The sequence below is a fragment of the Malaclemys terrapin genome, chromosome 24, assembly GCF_027887155.1.
Source record: "Malaclemys terrapin pileata isolate rMalTer1 chromosome 24, rMalTer1.hap1, whole genome shotgun sequence".
Classification (NCBI taxonomy): Eukaryota; Metazoa; Chordata; order Testudines; family Emydidae; genus Malaclemys; species Malaclemys terrapin.
This window is the reverse complement of record NC_071528.1, coordinates 6379240-6397788: the sequence shown is the minus strand read 5'-3', so window position 1 is coordinate 6397788 and position 18549 is coordinate 6379240. Positions and strand designations below refer to the sequence as shown.

Genomic DNA, 18549 nt, shown 5'->3' with positions numbered 1-18549 from the left:
TCCCCCTCCCCCATGGTAGGGGTCACAGATCCCCCCTCTCCCTTGTGGCTGGGGGGTGTATCAGCTCTCTCTCCCCATGGCTGGGCTGTGTGTGTGTCAGATCCCCCTCCACCATGGCGGGGGGGAGGGGTGTATCAACTCGCTCTCTCCCCCATGGCTGGGGGGAGGTCTCATATCCCCCTCCCCCATGGCAGGGGTCACAGATCCCCCTCCCCCATGGTTGGGGGTGTATCAGTTCTCTCTCCCCCATGGCTGGGGGGGGTCTCATACCCCCCCCCATGGCAGGGATCACAGATCCCCCCTCTCCCTTGTGGCTGGGGGGGGTATCAGCTCTCTCTCCCCCATGGCTGGGGGGAGGTCTCATATCCCCCTCCCCCATGGCGGGGGTCACATATCCCCCTCCCCCATGGCTGGGGGTGTATCAACTCTCTCTCCCCCATGGCGGGGGTCACATATCCCCCTCCCCCATGGCTGGGGGTGTATCAACTCTCTCTCCCCCATGGCGGGGGGGGGGGGTGTATCAGCTCTCTCTCCCCCATGGCGGGGGGGGGGTGTATCAGCTCTCTCTCCCCCATGGCGGGGGGGGGGGGTGTATCAGCTCTCTCTCCCCCATGGCGGGGGGGTGTGTGTGTATCAGCTCTCTCTCCCCCATGGCGGGGGGGGTGTGTGTGTATCAGCTCTCTCTCCCCCATGGCGGGGGGGGGGGTGTATCAGCTCTCTCTCCCCCATGGCGGGGGGGGGGTGTATCAGCTCTCTCTCCCCCATGGCGGGGGGGGGGTGTATCAGCTCTCTCTCCCCCATGGCGGGGGGGGGGTGTATCAGCTCTCTCTCCCCCATGGCGGGGGGGGGGGTGTATCAGCTCTCTCTCCCCCATGGCGGGGGGGGGGGGTGTATCAGCTCTCTCTCCCCCATGGCGGGGGGGGTGTGTGTGTATCAGCTCTCTCTCCCCCATGGCGGGGGGGGGGGGGGTGTATCAGCTCTCTCTCCCCCATGGCGGGGGGGATGTATCAGCTCTCTCTCCCCCATGGCGGGGGGGGGGGGTGTATCAGCTCTCTCTCCCCCATGGCGGGGGGGGGGGGGGTGTATCAGCTCTCTCTCCCCCATGGCGGGGGGGGGGGGGGTGTATCAGCTCTCTCTCCCCCATGGCGGGGGGGGGGGGTGTATCAGCTCTCTCTCCCCCATGGCGGGGGGGGGGGGTGTATCAGCTCTCTCTCCCCCATGGCGGGGGGGGGGTGTATCAGCTCTCTCTCCCCCATGGCGGGGGGGGGGTGTATCAGCTCTCTCTCCCCCATGGCGGGGGGGGGGTGTATCAGCTCTCTCTCCCCCATGGCGGGGGGGGGGTGTATCAGCTCTCTCTCCCCCATGGCGGGGGGGGGGGGTGTATCAGCTCTCTCTCCCCCATGGCGGGGGGGGTGTGTGTGTATCAGCTCTCTCTCCCCCATGGCGGGGGGGGGGGGGTGTATCAGCTCTCTCTCCCCCATGGCGGGGGGGATGTATCAGCTCTCTCTCCCCCATGGCGGGGGGGGGGGTGTATCAGCTCTCTCTCCCCCATGGCGGGGGGGGGGGGGGGTGTATCAGCTCTCTCTCCCCCATGGCGGGGGGGGGGGGGGTGTATCAGCTCTCTCTCCCCCATGGCGGGGGGGGGGGGGTGTATCAGCTCTCTCTCCCCCATGGCGGGGGGGGGGGGTGTATCAGCTCTCTCTCCCCCATGGCGGGGGGGGGGGGTGTATCAGCTCTCTCTCCCCCATGGCGGGGGAGGGAGCCGGGGCGGTTCGGGGCTGCTTTCTGCCAATCGCCATGTTTCCCGGCCGCCCCCAGCCCGCCTTCCCCGGCGTGGGCCTGAGCTGGCCGGCAGCCGCCCCTGCGTGACCGCCTGTGCCGGGGTCAGGCCCCCTCCCCGCCCGCCCGCCCGTGTCTGGACGGAGCAGCCGCCCCTGGGCCGGGCCGCTCCCGCGCGGCGTCTGGGTCCGGCTGCCGGCGGCGGGTGAGTGAGCGCGGCGGGGATCAGGGGGGCCGGGGACGCGCCTGGGGCCGGGGAGGGCACCCGGGGGCCGGTCGCAGGGCCTGGGGCAATGCGGGGCGGCGCCTGAAGCCCCTAGGCGGGGGGGGGGGGTCCCAGGGCGACGTGGGGCAGGAGGCGCCTGAAGCCCCTAGGCCCGGGGGTCATGGAGCCGAGGCGAGGGGTCGCGGGGCTGGGGGGCGCCCCAGAGCGGCGGTGGGGCCGGGGGGCCCGAATACCCTAGGCCCGCGGCGGTCATGGAGCCGGGGGGGGGGGTCCCTGAAGCCCCTAGGCCGGGGGCAATGGGGGGCAGGTGCCTGAAGCCCCTAGTCCCGGGAGGCCCCTAGGCGGGGGCTGGAGTTAGGGCCGGATGACCGCCCCCCTCCCCCAAGCTGGGGGGGTGCGTGCGTGGCCCTTCCCCGGCCCTGAGCCGGAGCGTGGCTACAAAACCAGTGCAGGCCGCAAAGCCTCGGGCTCTATTTGCAACAAGGCGGCCCTCGGGTGCGGGGCGAGCGGAGCGATTTCGTCCCGCCCACCGGCGGGCGGGCGATGACTGCCATGGGGCGGGGGGCGGCTGTGGGTTGAGGCTAGCGGCGCGATTGGTGGAGGGAGCTGTCAGTTAGGGGGCAGGGAGGTTGCCAGGTGCATTGTTTTGCAGACGGCCCGGGGTGAGGCTGTGGCCGGGGGGGGGCTGGGCAGGGACCTGAAGGGCAGAGTAATGACCCCCCCAGTGGTGCCCCCAGCCTGGATTGACCACACACTCTCCCAGAGCCAGGACTAGGACCCTAGAGTCCTGGTACCCAGCCCCCTGCCTTAACCACTAGCTTCCACTCCCCCTCCACTAGTAATAAAAGGCCTGGCTCCCCCTCCCTGCTGCTTTAATTACAAGGCCATGCTTTACTCCCCCATCCATGACTAGAACTCTCTAGTGCTGACTCCCCGTTGCTTTGTCTTTACCACTGGGCCACACATCTCTCCCCAAAAGTTTGAGGGGCAATAAACGAAGTGGGTATTCACCCACGAAAGCTTATGCTCCAATACGTCTGTTAGTCGATAAGGTGCCACAGGATCCAGACTAACACAGCTACCCCTCTGATACTTGCAAATAAACTGACGTTATTAATCAGCTTCTTTAAATGGGGCCATTTTAACCTCCCCAGTGCTGGATTGGCTTTAAAAAGTACAACCCCCCACCCGCCCCCATCAATTCCTCTTCTGTTTGCTGAGCACTGTGTTGATGCCTCCACGCCCCCATCGCCACCAAGCGTTTCTATAGCCCCATAAATGTACACTGAGCGTTACACAACCCAGAACAAAATGCACTATGTGCCCCAGAGCTCTACAAAGGCATCATAGACTCAGAGCCATGTGAGTAGCCTGTGGGGAATAAACTCTGGATCCGCAGATTAAAGTACTGATCTCCGCTGTCCGCCTGCCCTACACGCATGCCCCCACACACTGCTCTTTTTATCCGTGGAAGGGCTTTTACTAGTGAGCCCCTTTGGTGTATGTGTTTTGTAACAGTAACTTTCATCTCTTATTTTTAGGTTGGATTTTTGTTGCCCTGTTCTCCCTGCCAGAAGGCAGCTCGTGGTGGGGGTGACGTCCGCCCCAGACAGGAAGCAACAGCTGGAGCAGTTCTTGAGCTAAGGTGACTTCCTCTAAAGGCTGGGCACTGGAAGCTGAGAAAGGGTCCAGTTCTTTGAGTGGGGGGAGGTTTAATCCAGGAAGCAGCATGGGAGAGAAGCACCAGCAAACTGGGCAGTGGGTCAGGTTCATTCTGATGACTGGACCCTGACCCCTGCTGCGGAGTGATGTTTTTGGTGTACCAACCCCTTCCTCAGTGACAGCAGCACGAGAGCCTCCCCAGGGCTCCATGTGTCTCTTTGCACAAAGCTGCTGGCTCAGGACAAGATGGGGCATGATGGCAAAGAGGGGAGAGGATTAGACCTGCTGCCCTCTCCAAATCCATGCCAGCACTCTCTGCTTGTGAACATACTTCTGGTGCGGTGCTGTTTCCTGCTTTGATCACATTTGGCTCCTCAGTAGGACCCTCCGTTTGGATCCTGCTACTTTATTTTTTTGCATTTGATCGGCTTTCATAGCATGAGTATTGTACTGTTTTCATGGTCACTTCTGTGTAATTCCCCCAAGTACCGTTGGACAAAAGGATTTTAGATTCAAAAGGGGCGGCTGCTGTCGGGGCGCCCAAAATTAGAGGCCACTTTCAAAAATGAGGGTGAAAAGGATTGTTGTTACATCCAGGTCCTCTCACATTCCAGGGCTTTGCTACAGTATTCCCAGCGTGAGTTGAGTTAATCTCATCCACGGGGCAACATCTAGATAGTCAAGTGTGGAGGAGGTTTAACTGAACGTAGAGTTTAATGGGAAGCGTAGCCTGCAGGGCATGGGGAATGCCAATCAGTGCTGTGTTAAGGAAAGCTGCAGGGTAATATTAAAGAAACTCTAATCACCCATCTACGGACAAAGAGGAGTCAGCTAGTAAGAGCTGAATCATTCCCCTCCTACGGAAAACCTCACAGGAGGGGAAATGTTCCTTGTTCCCAACGCATTGTTCCCTCCAGGGCAAGGTTTTGCAGGCACATGGCTGTTTCAGGGCCGCTGGGATCTTTCCATCAAGTTGAATGAAGCAGCAGTAACTCCTGTGGGGGTGTGTTGAAGAAATGCCACATGCTTGCTAAGGACAGCACTGGCTCTGCTCCCCTCCCACCAGCTGATCCACCTCTTCACCCCTAAACCTACAGAGTTCTAACATGCACTCTTCATACGGAGGGACATCTGTGGGCTTGGAGAGAGTTGCTGCCCATCTCTCTCTGAAAGCTTTGGCAAGGGCGGAGTGGAATTTCCTGTTGCAGTTTTTAAAAGTTTTGCTTCCACTGGATCAGAATTATTTTATTGTACCGTGAGTAGCTCGGGGCCAGATTCTGAGCTGCCCTTTAACCAGTGTAAACCTAGAATAACGACCCTGAGATCAGGGTCTACGGATTTACAACAGCATAACAGACGCAGCATCTCGCCCACGCAATGGGAAGAATTTATAATCTGTGCTATAGGCTGTGTCGTATGTTTCTCGTCTCTTTCCATCTCGGTGCTTTTTACTACCAGGAGTTGTTCCTTTAGGTTTTTGCTTAAAATAATTCAGTGCAGTTTGGGAACATAAATAATGCAGCACTATCGAAAGTGAGAATGCACAGGTGTGAAAATAGTTTGAGGCTGAGTTTTAAAAACAACACAAGACTGGCCTAAAATTGCGTGTGTTAAGGGTTTTGCAAAACCTAGTAATAATAGGAATTCTCGCTTATTTACATTCATAGCCCACTCCCATCAGGGTTCAAAGCAGTTGATCAGAGAACACAGATACTTGTTTGGATTTAAACATTCTCTTTCAATCTTTTCTAGGTTAGATATCACAGCCTTGGGCTAGTGCCTGAGAACCAGAAAGGAAAACTTGCTATAAATGAAAATGAAAGCTGTAAAAGTGCAAAATGTAACTAACCCACCTGAGTATGGTCCATTTAAATGCTTTGATTTGGTGATCGAGGGAGCTGCTACTAACACACGTACGGAAACTTTTGATTGATATTTGGGACCTGATCATGCAGCCCTCACTCACACAAGTAGTTCTTACTCATGCAGGTATCCCGTGACTGTTGTAGGCCTACTTGTGTGAGGAGGGACTACTTATAATCCTGCTTCTTTTGACTTTAGTGATGCAGGACTAGGCCACTTGTGAATATGGGTTGCAGGGTTGGCAAGGGCTCCGATCTAGCAAACACTTGTGCATGAGCGTAACCACTTAGGAGAGTAAAATTGCACAAGATCACACCTCTCTTCGGGTCCTTTGTGCATCTCCTTCCTGGTCAGCCATGGTATACAAGGAAATGTCCCGCGGATATGTAATTGCTTTGTCTCTCTTGTTCCTGCTTTGTAGTTGGAGGCGAGACAATGGCCCAGGAGACTAATCAAACACAGGTGCCTATGCTGTGTACCACAGGCTGTGGATTCTACGGCAGTCCCCGAACCAATGGGATGTGCTCAGTTTGCTATAAAGAGTATCTACAGAGGCAACAGAGCAGTGGCCGGATAAGCCCCCCAGGTAGAGGAAAGTCCATTGATTGGATGTCTGGGTGTGTAAATGATGAATGTAGTGCTGCCTCTCAGCTGATCTGAGAGGTCCCTGCCTCGGCATAAAGTCAGGATCCCACAATCCCTGCACTACCTTAGTTGTATCCACCCTGATACAAGTTGTTGGTTAGACATGGCTCCCACTCATCACACCAGTACGTCGCACGTCCTGACAGTGAGACTCCATGCTGTTCAGGTGCTGTCTGAGCTCCCCAGTTACCACCAGAGACATCCCCGGTGCAAACCCATTGAAGTTTGGCTGGGATGATTTAGTTGGGGATTGGTCCTGCTTTGAGCAGGGGGTTGGACTAGATGACCTCTTGAGGTCCCTTCCAACCCTGATATTCTATGATTCTAAGTCAGTGAAATGGCAGCAGGGATGAAATTGGCCACCCGGGTTGTCTAGTTTTCTCATCTCAATAGTGCTGACAAGCCAGAGCAGTGAAATTAAGGATCCGATCCTTGCTACTAAACACATTAGACATGTAACTGAACAGAGAGACAGCTGTGAAGACAAACTCTGCTCTTCCCATCATTAGCAGGATTCACCCCTGCTGTGGGTCTGTGCAGACACTGAGCGTACAGGTACTTAGATGGCAACGTGAGAGATGCCTGATGAATCCCTTGTATAATTTTTATCCCCGGCATAGCAATGCTGTACTTGATTTCACCGCGGGGGATGGTACACTAAGGAGTTGGTTGTTCCTTGAGGAGGATTAGAGAATTCACTAAAGAGTTTGGTTTAGATCCTCAGACGGTGTCAATCGGTGTGTTTCTGTTGTAGCCAGTGGAACAACGCTGGTTTACAGCAGCTGAGAATCTGGTCCTTCGGCTTTAAGCAGTGGCAAAATGACAGTTGGGTTCTAGATAACGTAGGTGCCTGCAGTGTCCCTTTAAGGCCCTTTCAAAGGGCACGTCTGTCTTGAGGTGGAGAATGGGCAGTTTGGTTTCTCAGTACCAAGAAACTGAGAGGGGGACTCTCAAAGAAGCCTGATCCTGTGGGGAGCTGAGCAGCCTTCCATTGAAGCCAATGGGAGTTGAGGGTGATTGGCACTCTGAGCCTTTGTGGGTAGGTTCTCCTCATCGTCCATCAAAGCCCGAGGAGCAGCCAAAACCTCCGTGGATGATCCCTTTGGCTCTTGTGGCAAAAACCGCTTGAGTTAGTGAGAAAGGTTTTGTGATCCTGGGTCTGAAGGACACCAAGTGAATCAGGAATTCATTCCTGAGCCTTGCCTGCTGTCCCTTTGGCTATTGGTTAACGCCTGTGGCGCTTGCTGATATTTCTGAGAGTTCACTGACAGTGTGGGGTTTTGTCTTAGCAGCAAATGCCAGCAACAGCCCTGCGGCTTCAGATTCCATCCCAGGGCAGGGCACAGAGGGAGACCTGACGCCTGAAGATGTGAAAACCAGGTAGGGACAAGAAACTCTATGCGGATCTACCAGCAATAGCTGTGGGGCCAGGAGAGAGGCTTTTATTCTCTGCCTTGCAGCTGATTAGCTTTTGTAAAACAGTCTGGGTCTAAAGAGGTCACTGACTCAGTGTTCACCTCTCAGACACTAGGTAGGGCCAGCCTCTAAACTTCTAGTCCCCCAAAAGTGACTAGCTGACATATGGGGCCTGGTATGAAAGGGCATACACCTGTGAGTGACCTTCCACCGCCATGCAGCTGCTGCTTGGAGCGTTGCTGAGGTTAACTCTGTTTGATCCTTTTCCTCTCCACCTGCTTCATTTCAGAGGAGCATCCTGTCTGTACAGACAAGCCACGGGGCCTGATTCCCCTCTCAGGCTGGCGTAAAGTCCATTGAAGTCAGTGGAACTATATTGGTGTAAAAATGCTGTGAACGAGAAGAATAAAATACTTCGGGAAGTCCACAGTAGACCTCCCTATGTATAGCTAATTTACCGGTGCAGCACCTGGATACGAGGGTGATGGACGTTCTAGAAAACCCCCAGAGGGCTGGAATGAGACATAGGAGAATCAAACCTGTTTTCTCCAGTTCATTGCTGTAAAGTTCAGCAGAGTCCTGTCCTGAACTTGATTGAGGGAGCTGAGTGCCTGGGCGTGTTCACTTCAGCAGCTGACTGCAGGGGCGGCCAACCCAGCTTCTCATTTGGAAGGGGCTGTTGATGAAAGAGAGAAACTGGCCTTGCCTCTTTTCTAGCTGGAATAAAAAAGCCACCGGATCAAATCCATCCCCACTCTAATTCCATTGATGGCCCAGTGCTCTTAACCCTGGGTTGAATTCTGCTCATAGCTTTCAAAGGCTCCAGATAGTATTAAATTCAAAACCAATGGTACAGATGTGTTTGAAACAGACTTTAATAAATGGAAGGGAAAAAATCCAGGGCTTAGACTCTTTGAGGGAGAAAAATCAGGTGGATTTCTGACCTAGAATACTAAGTTGTAGTAAATAGAAATACCACGCAAGTTTCTACGCACACAGCTCTGCCTGTGTACTCCTAGCCAGAATCCAAAACACCCGCTGTATTCAAATCCCACTTGGTCCCAGCTGCTTCATAACTCCCACGCCCCCTGCTCTTCTTGCTCAGCTCTGCCAGAGTCATACAGTCCTCACCAGTATCTGTTATAATAATATATGGAGATATACCTATCATAGAACTGGAAGGGACCCTGAAAGGTCAAGTCCAGCCCCCTGCCTTCACTAGCAGGCCCAAGTACTGATTTTGCCCCAGATCCCTAAGTGGCCCTCTCAAGGATTGAACTCACAACCCTGGGTTTAGCAGGCCAATGCTCAAACCACTGAGCTATCCCTCCCCACAGTCCTGGAGCTCTCTCTATGGACTGTGACTCATGTCCATTGCTTTGGGATGGAGGAGGGAGGCTGAGCTCATCACAAATTCATTCCATTTGAGTCCTAAGAGAAACATGAACCCAAGTCTCCAGAGAAGAGAGGTTAAATGATTGACCTACCGTGCCGCTGCGCTTTCTGTGAATGTAATGAAGTTAATTTTATGGGCTGAAGATGCCTCTCACATAACTGCTCATCCGAGGAAAATATTTCTGTTTGCTCTGTGGTTTGTTTGTTGTTGTGAATGCTCCCAGCACTCAGACTCCTGTGACCCATCAGATGACGGCCATGAGCATATCCAGAGAGGAAACCAGCAGCGAGACAGTCGGATACATTAGCACAGACGAAACCTCCTCAGCATCTTCCTCATCAGGTAGTCAGCTGATTAAGACTTGGCTCGAGTATAAACGACAATCCAGTTTTAAGCAGCAAATAGAATACTAGCCAGGAACACAGGGAAGAGTCACACATGTACGATCTATAGCTAAGATCTAGGGGAAAGGGTTGGAAAGGCTGTTTCCTCATTGCCTGAGGATGAAGCCTAATAGATCACTCTGTGGGCTGAGAACTGACTAGCAACCAACCTTCAAATACCTGGCGGCCAGATAATCTTCCATGATTTCTGTCTTTTTAAATGTCAGAACACCTGGAAGCAACTCCCTGCCCGGTGTGCCCATCTAGGCGGCTGCATGCTGCTGTTCCATGCCATCTCTCTCGCGGGACGAGTGGTGATCGATCCAGTGAGATTAATGGCAGAGGACGAGGAAATAGGACTCCGGGGTTCTATTTCTGGCTATACTAGTGACTCGCTCTGTGACCACAGGCGAGTCCCTGAGCTGTTGCGTTCCTCACTTTACCGAGCTGTGAAATGGCCACGTTAATACCCGCATGCCTCACAGAGATGTTTGTAGAGTGGAGAAGTGCACGTGTCAGTGCTAAGTAGGGAGCGGCTTCTGGTTGATCCGTTACAGTTGGTTTGGAGCCATAATGGCGCCACACGCTGCCATGGAGGTGCCCTCCTCCAGTCCGAAACCACGGTTATTTAACCCCATGTCGGAGAAAAACAGAGTTCTTACTTTTAGGTTGGGTGCAGCAAGTCAGATACTTTTTCTCTAGCAATTGCATGGGGGGGGAGAGAGCAAAACAGGTCTCTTTCCAGGTAAACAATTACAGCAAGCATTTATACCTTTATTACATACAATAATGGGCAACAGCTGCATTTTGTTTATACATAGGTTATCCTGATATCTTATTTTTTTCACCTCTATTTAGACTACAGTCTACATTTTATACTTATTTAACACAAGGTTGCAACAACTTCTTATACAGTTCTTCCCCACTTGCCTTACACAATTCTTGCTTCTACAAATTTCGCATTATTAGGGTTACAGCTAGCCTAACTCTTGCTTATATAAGGGAACTACGTGGATTTGAATTTCCTTCAAATCCCCGTCAGTTCTTTCTCTACTTCCACACACACCACCCGTTTGGTCCTGTACAAACTCCTTTTTTTTCAAAAGGAGTGTTGATGGTCATTAAAGGAAGCGGATCCTGCTGCCGGATTCAACCATTGGCTCAAGTATGGTGACAGGAGTCCTTTTCTTACCAGCACAGGGCGAGAAGTAGGGTGAGGGTGGTGGTGGTTTCTGGCAAGCGGCGCAAAGCCAGAGGTAGCCTAGGCTGGTGGAAAAGGCACTGGGCAGGGACTTGAGAGACCTGGCTTCTATTCCTGGCCACCAACTCATGGCATGATCATCAGCAAGTCACTGCTGAAGGTAGGTCTGCACTGCAGCGGGGGTGTGATTTGCCGTTCATGTAGACATACCTGCACTATCTGCACTTTAGCTAGCTTGCTAAAAACAGCCGGGAGGATGTGGCAGTGTGGTCCTCCTTACCCTATGGGGTGTGTACTTGCTTGTGCTGCCTGCACTGAAGTTCACGCCACTGCATCCTCCTGGCTGTTTTCAGCGAGCTAACGAGGTTAAAGCTAGCGGGGGTACGTCTGCACAAGCCACAGATCACACCCCCGGCTACGGTGTAGACATAGCCTTCGTCTTCTCGGGCTAGACTTTCTAAGGTGTTTAGGCACCTAAAGATGCAGATAGGTGCCTAGTGGGAGTTTCCAAAGTGCCTAGGCTGGTTAGCGCCAAATTCCCATGGATCTCAATGGGAGACAGGTGCCAGCATGCTTAGGTGCTTTTGGAAATCCAACGAGGCACCTAAATACCTCTGAAAACCTGGCCCTTAGAGCCTCAGGGTTCCCACGAGTAGAGTAGGGATAGTGGGGCTTACTTATGTGTGTAAAGCATTGTGAGACCTACAGATGAAACATGCTATGGAAGTGTGAAGGTTCATTATTTATTTAGCTAAGCTAAAGCCCTGACCTGGGACTCGGGAGATCTGGATCTCAGACAAGTCATGTGATCTCTTTGCCTCGATACTCCGCCTGTAAAATGGAGATAAGCTCTCTCCCCTTTCTGTGTTGTCTAGATGGTAAGCTCTTTGGTGCAGGTATTTTCTCTCGCTGTACATATGTACAGCTCCTAGCACAGTGGGGTCCCAATCTCCATTAGGGCTTCTAGGTGCTAGTGTAACAAAAACAATACATAGAAATGTTCCCTGGTGTGGAAGGGAGGTAAAGAAACTCTCCCCTCCTCTCTTTGTTCCAGAGACCCTCCTTGAAATATCCCAGAACTCTGCTGAGGGGGAGAAGACTTCAGAAAAACCCAAACAGAAAAAGAATCGCTGTTTTACTTGCCGGAAGAAGATCGGGCTAACTGGTAAGACATAATGAGGAAAGCGGCCTGTGGCCAAGAATGGCACCTGCCTGCTTTAGGGAAAGCAGATTTTTGAATCCCTGAGGTGGTATCTGTTTTCAGGTGTTATTGTAGGGTTTCATAAGCATACATCCATATCCCCTGGTTCTGTGATCCTCTCTGATTTCACAAGATAAGGAGAGCTGGGGTGGGTCAGTGTTTGGAGCTGAAATTTCCAAGGGATGTGTTGGTATCCTGAGAAATGTGGGCGAATTGGTCGGTGGGACGCTGTCGTTTGAACAAGACCGATCCCGTAGCCCTAGCTTTCCCAAGCCATGGCAGAGTGCAAGTGACACAACTCTTGTCTGTTTCCTTGCTGCTCTGAGCATTCCAATAGCAAACTGAACAGCACCTCTCAGTTTCGCGCTGCTGCTGCTTGGCAAAGCTTCGTGCAGAAGCAAAGGCAATGGAGCTGACTTTCTGCGGAATTCGGAAGACAGCTGGTGATTCTGGGGGCCTCGGTAGTTGGGTACCCAGTTTGAGATCTCTTAAAAGGGTCTGATCTTCAGAAAGGGCCTCATACCCACCCTCTGAAAATCAGGCCCTTTTAAGATCTCGCAAGTTGGCCCCTCAGAAATAGAGGTAGCTAAAAACTCTCGTCACTCCTGACAATCTTGGTCTGTTTATTCAGTGGAAAGCTAAAGTGATGCGCTAGATCCCTGGCTTGCCAGAGAAGGAGGCGAGGATGTGTGTGGACTTTTTTAAGCCCTTTGTACTTTCTCCCTAATGCTGAGAGGTCACTGAGGAAATCTTAGCCACATCCACAAGCCGCATGAGGCTCACGACAGATAAGGCCTGGGCACAAGGGAATGGTGGGGCAAAACCCAGGGTTGTGAGTTCAGTCCTTGAGGGGGCCATTTAGGGAACTGGGGTAAAAATCTGTCTGGGGATTGGTCCTGCTTTGAGCAGGGGGTTGGACGAGATGACCTCCTGAGGTCCCTTCCAACCCTGAGATTCTATGATTCTAACTGGCTTCAAGACTGAGCTTGCTAAATTTCTGAAGGGGATGATATGATGAAACTGCCTACAATGGCGTGTAGCTGATCTGCGACTGCTAGCAGCAAATCTCTCCAGCGGCAGGTGATGGGACACTAGGTGGCGAGGGCTCTGAGTTACTGCAGAGAATCCTTGCTCGGGTGTCTCTGGCGGCTGGGGCTTGCCACATGCTCAGGGTCTAGCAGTAACTGATCGCCATATTTGGAGTCAGGAAGGAATTTTCCCCCAGGTCAGTTTGGCAGAAACCCTGGGGGGGTTTCGCCTTCTTCTGTAGCGTGGGGCACGGGTCACTTGGAGGTTTAAACAGTAGATTCTCTGTAACTTGAAGCCTTTAAACCATGATTTGAGGATGTCAGTAACTCAGGTTGAGGTTCTGCAGCCTGTGATGTGCAGGAGGTCAGACTAGATGATCACGATGGTCCCTTCTGGCCGTAAAGTCTAGGAGTCTGAGGTCCAGTGAGACACATTGTCAGAGGGGCAGGGAAAGGGAGGGCTTGTTCTTCATTCTCCAGGGCTGTCAGTCCTGCACCGTTCCCTAGCACTCCCGTCACTTAAATATACAGCCGTTCCTTGGAAAGAGGGCTCTTGACTTGCCAGCTGGCTGGTCCCTCTACCCTTCAGCCGTGGTATAATCAGTCAGTCTTTTGTTCAGACTAGGGTCCCCTCTACCAGTGACTCCCAACGTACCCCAGGGACTGTCTGCTACTCTGGGTTTCTACAGTGCCTGGCCCAATGAGGCTCCCTTTTTGGTTGGTCCTTAGCCACTACTGTAATAACCGTGATCAGCATAACATGGGACTGATGCTCTAGGCTGGGCTTTTCAAAAGCACTCGGTGCCGGCCTACCTCTATTGAAGTCAGTGGCCAAATCCCCACTGAGAGTAACAGGGGCAAAGGTAGGCCAGGAACGAGCACTTGAAAATCCCCGCAGCCCCCTGCCTGCCTCTGAAAATCAATTGGACTCGGACTGTTCAATGAAAGCAAGATCAGGCTATTCGTTATGAGCTTGGGGGGCTGAATGGTGAAAAAGTAACGGGGTTGTTCTAGGTAAGCAGCATTAATCCGGCCCTGTAAGATGTTCCAGGCAAGAAAATTCACTAAGCAATTAACTTGGTTGCATTTCCTTACCAAAAGCAGTACTCCCCTCACATTACTCCACCATTTAATCTTTCCCTGGAAAAAGTTAACCCCAGAGCTGCGGAGGTCACGCTGTTTGAGCAGAGCGCTCTTCTCTTTAACCTAGTTATAGATTGTGATTAGCAACATGAAATCTACACACGAGCCTTTGCTTTAACCGGCATTAAGGTCCCACGCGCGAGATAAGCCCGAGGTGTTTGTGCAGTGCCTGGCACAACGAAGCCCTGATCTCGATTTGCAGCCTTTGGGCGCTATCATAGAAATGTTATTAGCAAGTCCACTTCCGGGTGCACAGAGGAGGGAAAATATACTCTTTGTGCAGGCTCTCCAGATCTGTAGGCAGCAGGATGCCCTCCTTGAAGGGAAGCTGCTTTCTTACCCAGCATGTTTAAAAAGTCGAACACCCCGCACCCCTTCTTATGGGAATAAATAATAATAGTGGGTACCTCACAGGAATTCTGTGTATTCGGATAAGGCAAGTCAGTACCCGTGTCCTTGGATTCTCAGATAGGGATAAATTCATACATCACACCAACGTCTTGGAAATTGTTCCATAGCATGTCGCTTCAGGCTGCAGCATTGTCCGGTGGTTAAAGTGCTGAACTCAAGTTAGGAGACCGGGGTTTTGCTCGGCTGCTGAACCGGAGTAGATTATTTCCCTGCTCTGTGCCTGGATTCCCCAATCTAGGACACTGGGATAATGGTACTGGTTAAAACACCTTTGAAAAACATTGTCTAAGAGCGAAGCTAAATGATTAAACGACAGACTTTGGTAGCTGAGTAGTTCACGTGTGTAGTTGACTCCATCCAAAGGCACCAGAGATATTAGCCATAAAACCCAGTTCTCTGGAAAGTTTTCAAGGGGACCAATGATCAGATTGGGACTGGGTTGTAGCTCACACGGTTCTGTGGATAAAGCAAACCTAAAATGTCCAAGTAGCAACCAGGCTGTTACCGAGTATCCAGCGAGAGCCATCAAAATACAGCACAACCTCAACCACAACTTCAGCAAGCTGGTGTCCAAAACAGGGTCATTTTCCCATAGGCCATTATCTTTGGTTATTCAAACACTTCCAGTGCTGCTGCTGCTGCCGTGGGCTTGCCCTTTGATGAATGGGTTGTGCTGTAAATCCAACATGGCATGTTGTATTTTGAGCCACTCCTCCTGCCGTCAGGGCACAAAAGAGCTGACTCCTGGTCAGCAGAAATTTGAGAACAGGAAGCCTGATCTTTATTGGAAGCCTGTTGACATGCTGTGACCTCCAACCTTGGCTTCTGATTGGTTCACTAGCCCTCCTCATCTCCAGTGAATGTGGGAGCGCAGGGGCAGTAGGCCCTGTTAAAAAAAACTCTTTTCCCACCGTTGGGAACAGCTGGCCCAGTCACAGGAAATCAAATGAAGTGATGGCCGAGCCCCTGGACTGCTCCGTGGCAGCAGCTGAGCCCCCCTGGATCACCGGGGGCACTCACAGGCAGTTAGTGCCTAATCGGACCTTTTTTAAGCATAAATGGGGCGTCGGTGTGTGCTGAGAGCCAACCCTCTCGCCCTGTGTGTGTCACCTCCCCATCCGGATAGTTCATGATTAACTCTGCTTTGTCTCTCTGGAATTCACCTATCCAGGTTTCGACTGCCGCTGCGGGAACCTGTTCTGTGCCATCCACCGGTACTCTGACATGCACAGCTGCCCGTACGACTACAAGGCGGAGGCGGCCGAGAAGATCCGCAAGGAGAACCCCATTATTGTGGCAGAGAAGATCCAGAAGTTGTGAAGGAAGCTGAGCATTGAGTACTTGAGCCTTGTGGCGTGGCGCTCCTCCCACTCCCGTTCCCGTTCCCTCCCCCCCAAGGTGTCTGGGATCCTGCCAAGAGGTGAGGAGACTCAGCAACCCTGTGGCTCCTTCCCCCCCACTTCTTTTCCTCTAACCGTCGCTCAGTTGACCTGTTTTTAACCCGTTTTCAACCAGAAAAAGGGATCCGCACCTACCCCGCCTGCCCTCCCCCTCCCCCGTTAAGAGTTTGGACTTGTCTTCCAGCAGGGCTGTGTACACAGCTCACTCGGCATGGAGGAGTTCAGCAGCCCTCCCGTTCTGTCGACAGGCCCCCCCGCCCCCCCCTTTGCAAACGGGAGCCTGTTGTGAGCATCGGTGAGTCACTGCAGCACCTCGCTCTGGACGCTCAGCAGCAAACGTCATCTCCTCTCCCCCTGAGGCTCCCGTTTGGGCTTAGACGCAGAACAAGGATTCTGGCCCGTTACAGCTCTGAGTGTTCCCCCTTCCCCTTAAGCAGCGGTTGGTGTCGCGACAGAATCGTGAAGCGGCGGCGGCTGGTGCAGCATAAGGAGCTCGTGGCTCGCGGACGCTGCAGCCAGACGTGAGCGTTACGCCCGTGAGCCAGGAACGTTGAGGAAAGACCCACAAATGCCTCTTGCCCTTCCCCAGGCTTTGTGGGATGCTGGGCTCCGCTGCGGGGGCTGCTTTCAACGCTCCGGCGGGACGTCCGGCGCTAGCCTCGTGCTTCAGACTCGCCCATGTGCAGTTGTTGGCTGCTTACCGAGCAAGGCCGATTGTAGCCCCACCGAAGCCCACGCGCCAATAACCCCCTTCCACCCCTCCCACTCTTTACCTTCTGCCTTATTGTGTGATTCTCTCTTATCAGGGTTGTGCGCAAAACTCAGACCAGCAATCCTCCTCCTCCTCCCTTTGCTGCACGCATGCAAATCTCAGAGAGCTCTGTCCTCCCTCCAGGCCTCGCTGATATTCAGTGAGCCTCTCTCGAGTGGGTGGATCTGGTGGGAAATCACACTGAGCCGCCGACCTCTCCCAGCTCACTGCTTGTTCCCCAGGGTGCAGCGGCAGGGGCGGATCCTCAGCTGTTGTGAATCAGGGCCGCTCCATTGCCTTATAGCAGCTGAATCTGCCTGCTAAGGACCTTCTACCATTCTGAGTCGTACAGGTCCCCCCAGTTCCCGGGTGTGGCTCAAAGGGGCTGAATTTGGGCACCTCTGGGACCCAGATTGAGGTGCTGATCCTGGATTCGTGGAGGGAGAGGAATGTTGGAAACTCACAGGGTCTGGCCCTCCATTAGATTTGAAAAGAGGATTCGGGGCGTGTGTGAAATCCACTCCTGTGCGGCGCGCCAGCCCCACACCCCTGCGCCACTGAAATCCCACTTCCGTTCCGGTGCCGAGCAGGACTCGGTACGTAGACGCTGGGCTGGCGCTCTGCAGAGGAGTGAATTTCACCCGGGCCACGCAGCAGCTAGCCGCCCAGGAGTCAGGCTGCCACTGCTGCTCCGAGGGGAGCTCTCGGATGGGAGCGTTAGGAGGTGGCTCGTTTCTGGGCTGTTTACAGGACCCAACAAACTGAACAAGCCACGAATCCTAGAAGCAAAGGAAGTGAAATGAGCCCCCGGAGAGCGAAGCAACTAAAATGCCTCTGTCCCCACTTTTAAACTAGCCCACGTGATAAACTGTTTCCTTAAACATCGACTTCATAGTAAAAGTGCAAAGAGCAGTTCAATTCACCGGGCCAGACCTGAGCTGCTGTAAAGCGATCCTGAAATCCACGCGGCCTGGCCCATTCACACCAGCTGAGGATAAAGATATTTAATTTTTCTACCTGGATCCAGCCAAATCAGTCTCTCCCCTTGTTGTCCTAGCAGCATTCCCTGCAGAAGGTACCAAGGGGAAAGAATTCAAGGGCTAAATTCTGGGCTCAGTAAATCCAGAGTAACTACAGTGGAGACAGAGCCTGATTCACTAGTCCCGGCCTCTCCAGTTTTACACTGGAGTAACTCCATTGATCTGCATGGAGCTAGTGCATAAAACTGGAGTAACGCATTGGTGAATCTGATCCGCTCTGCAAATCCGGAGTAGCTCCATTGACTTCAGTGCAGACACGCAGGGCTAGCTCCTCGGCTGGTGTGAACTGGCTGTTTCACACCAGCCGAGGATCCGGCCTGGAGCACCAATCCCAACTAGCATGGCTGACTTCGTGTTAAATTCCAAGTCTTGTTTTGGTTTCGGCAGAGGTGCTCTATGTACGTGCCAAGGTAACACGGCAATGAATCAGAGCCAGGCTGTAAATGTTCTCGTCCATGCAGAAAGCTGGACTATCTCCGCTGGAGTCATTCTGGATATACACGGGGGCTTCTGAGACCAGCATCTGGTCTCCAGCAGTTTGGGGCCATATAACCAGTCTTGGGGGTTGGTTTCCTTCTGCGCCATCCTTTTGTTAGCCTAAGTGGGCTCGTTTGGTCTTGTGTTTAATTCAAGCCAGGAGGGTGAACGCTAGCGGTTTCTTCCTCCCATCGTACGCATCCTGGTGCCCACACTCAGCTTGAGTCTAGCAGAAACCCCACTTTCTTCTGGAGAGACATTTTTATTGGTGAAAAGGGCCTGCTGCACCCTGGCTGCCTTGGTCCCAGCATGGGAGCCCTGGAACCGTTCTCCGATCACACACTGTCAGTAGCATTCACGTTAAACCTGGGAATTCTTTACCAGGGGGAGGGGCAGTTCATTGTGGATGGAAGCCCAAGCAGTGATAAACCAGCCCTCTGTTTCTCCCCCACTTCCTCTATTCTCTGTCTTCTTCCTAGAAAGTCTGATACCAGATATGTAAATATTAATATATTCTAGTTTGCTTG

General features: G+C 53.0%; 1 protein-coding gene across 2 annotated transcripts; it reads left to right on the top strand.

The window, feature by feature from the left end:
- The first annotated feature begins 1879 nt into the window (after positions 1–1879).
- Positions 1880–18549, top strand: LOC128828648 (AN1-type zinc finger protein 5-like). 2 transcript variants are annotated; one of them, XM_054013469.1, is made up of 7 exons: positions 1880–1984; positions 3547–3650; positions 5952–6116; positions 7468–7555; positions 9211–9329; positions 11626–11736; positions 15526–18549. In XM_054013469.1, exons 3-7 carry the CDS (start codon positions 5966–5968, stop codon positions 15672–15674), a joined length of 618 nt encoding a protein of 205 aa, XP_053869444.1. In that variant the 5' UTR covers positions 1880–1984; positions 3547–3650; positions 5952–5965; the 3' UTR covers positions 15675–18549. The 2 variants fall into 2 exon arrangements, with proteins under 2 accessions (XP_053869444.1, XP_053869443.1); XM_054013468.1 differs by having other exon boundaries at positions 7465–7555.

Excerpts from the sequence above, each read along its gene's own strand:
- LOC128828648 (XM_054013468.1), top strand. The coding sequence starts at position 5,966 with ATGGCCCAGGAGACTAATCAAACACAGGTGCCTATGCTGTGTACCACA. Across the intron at positions 9,330-11,625 it reads CTCAGCATCTTCCTCATCAG|AGACCCTCCTTGAAATATCC; the intron begins GTAGTCAGCTGA and ends TCTTTGTTCCAG. Across the intron at positions 11,737-15,525 it reads GAAGAAGATCGGGCTAACTG|GTTTCGACTGCCGCTGCGGG; the intron begins GTAAGACATAAT and ends TCACCTATCCAG.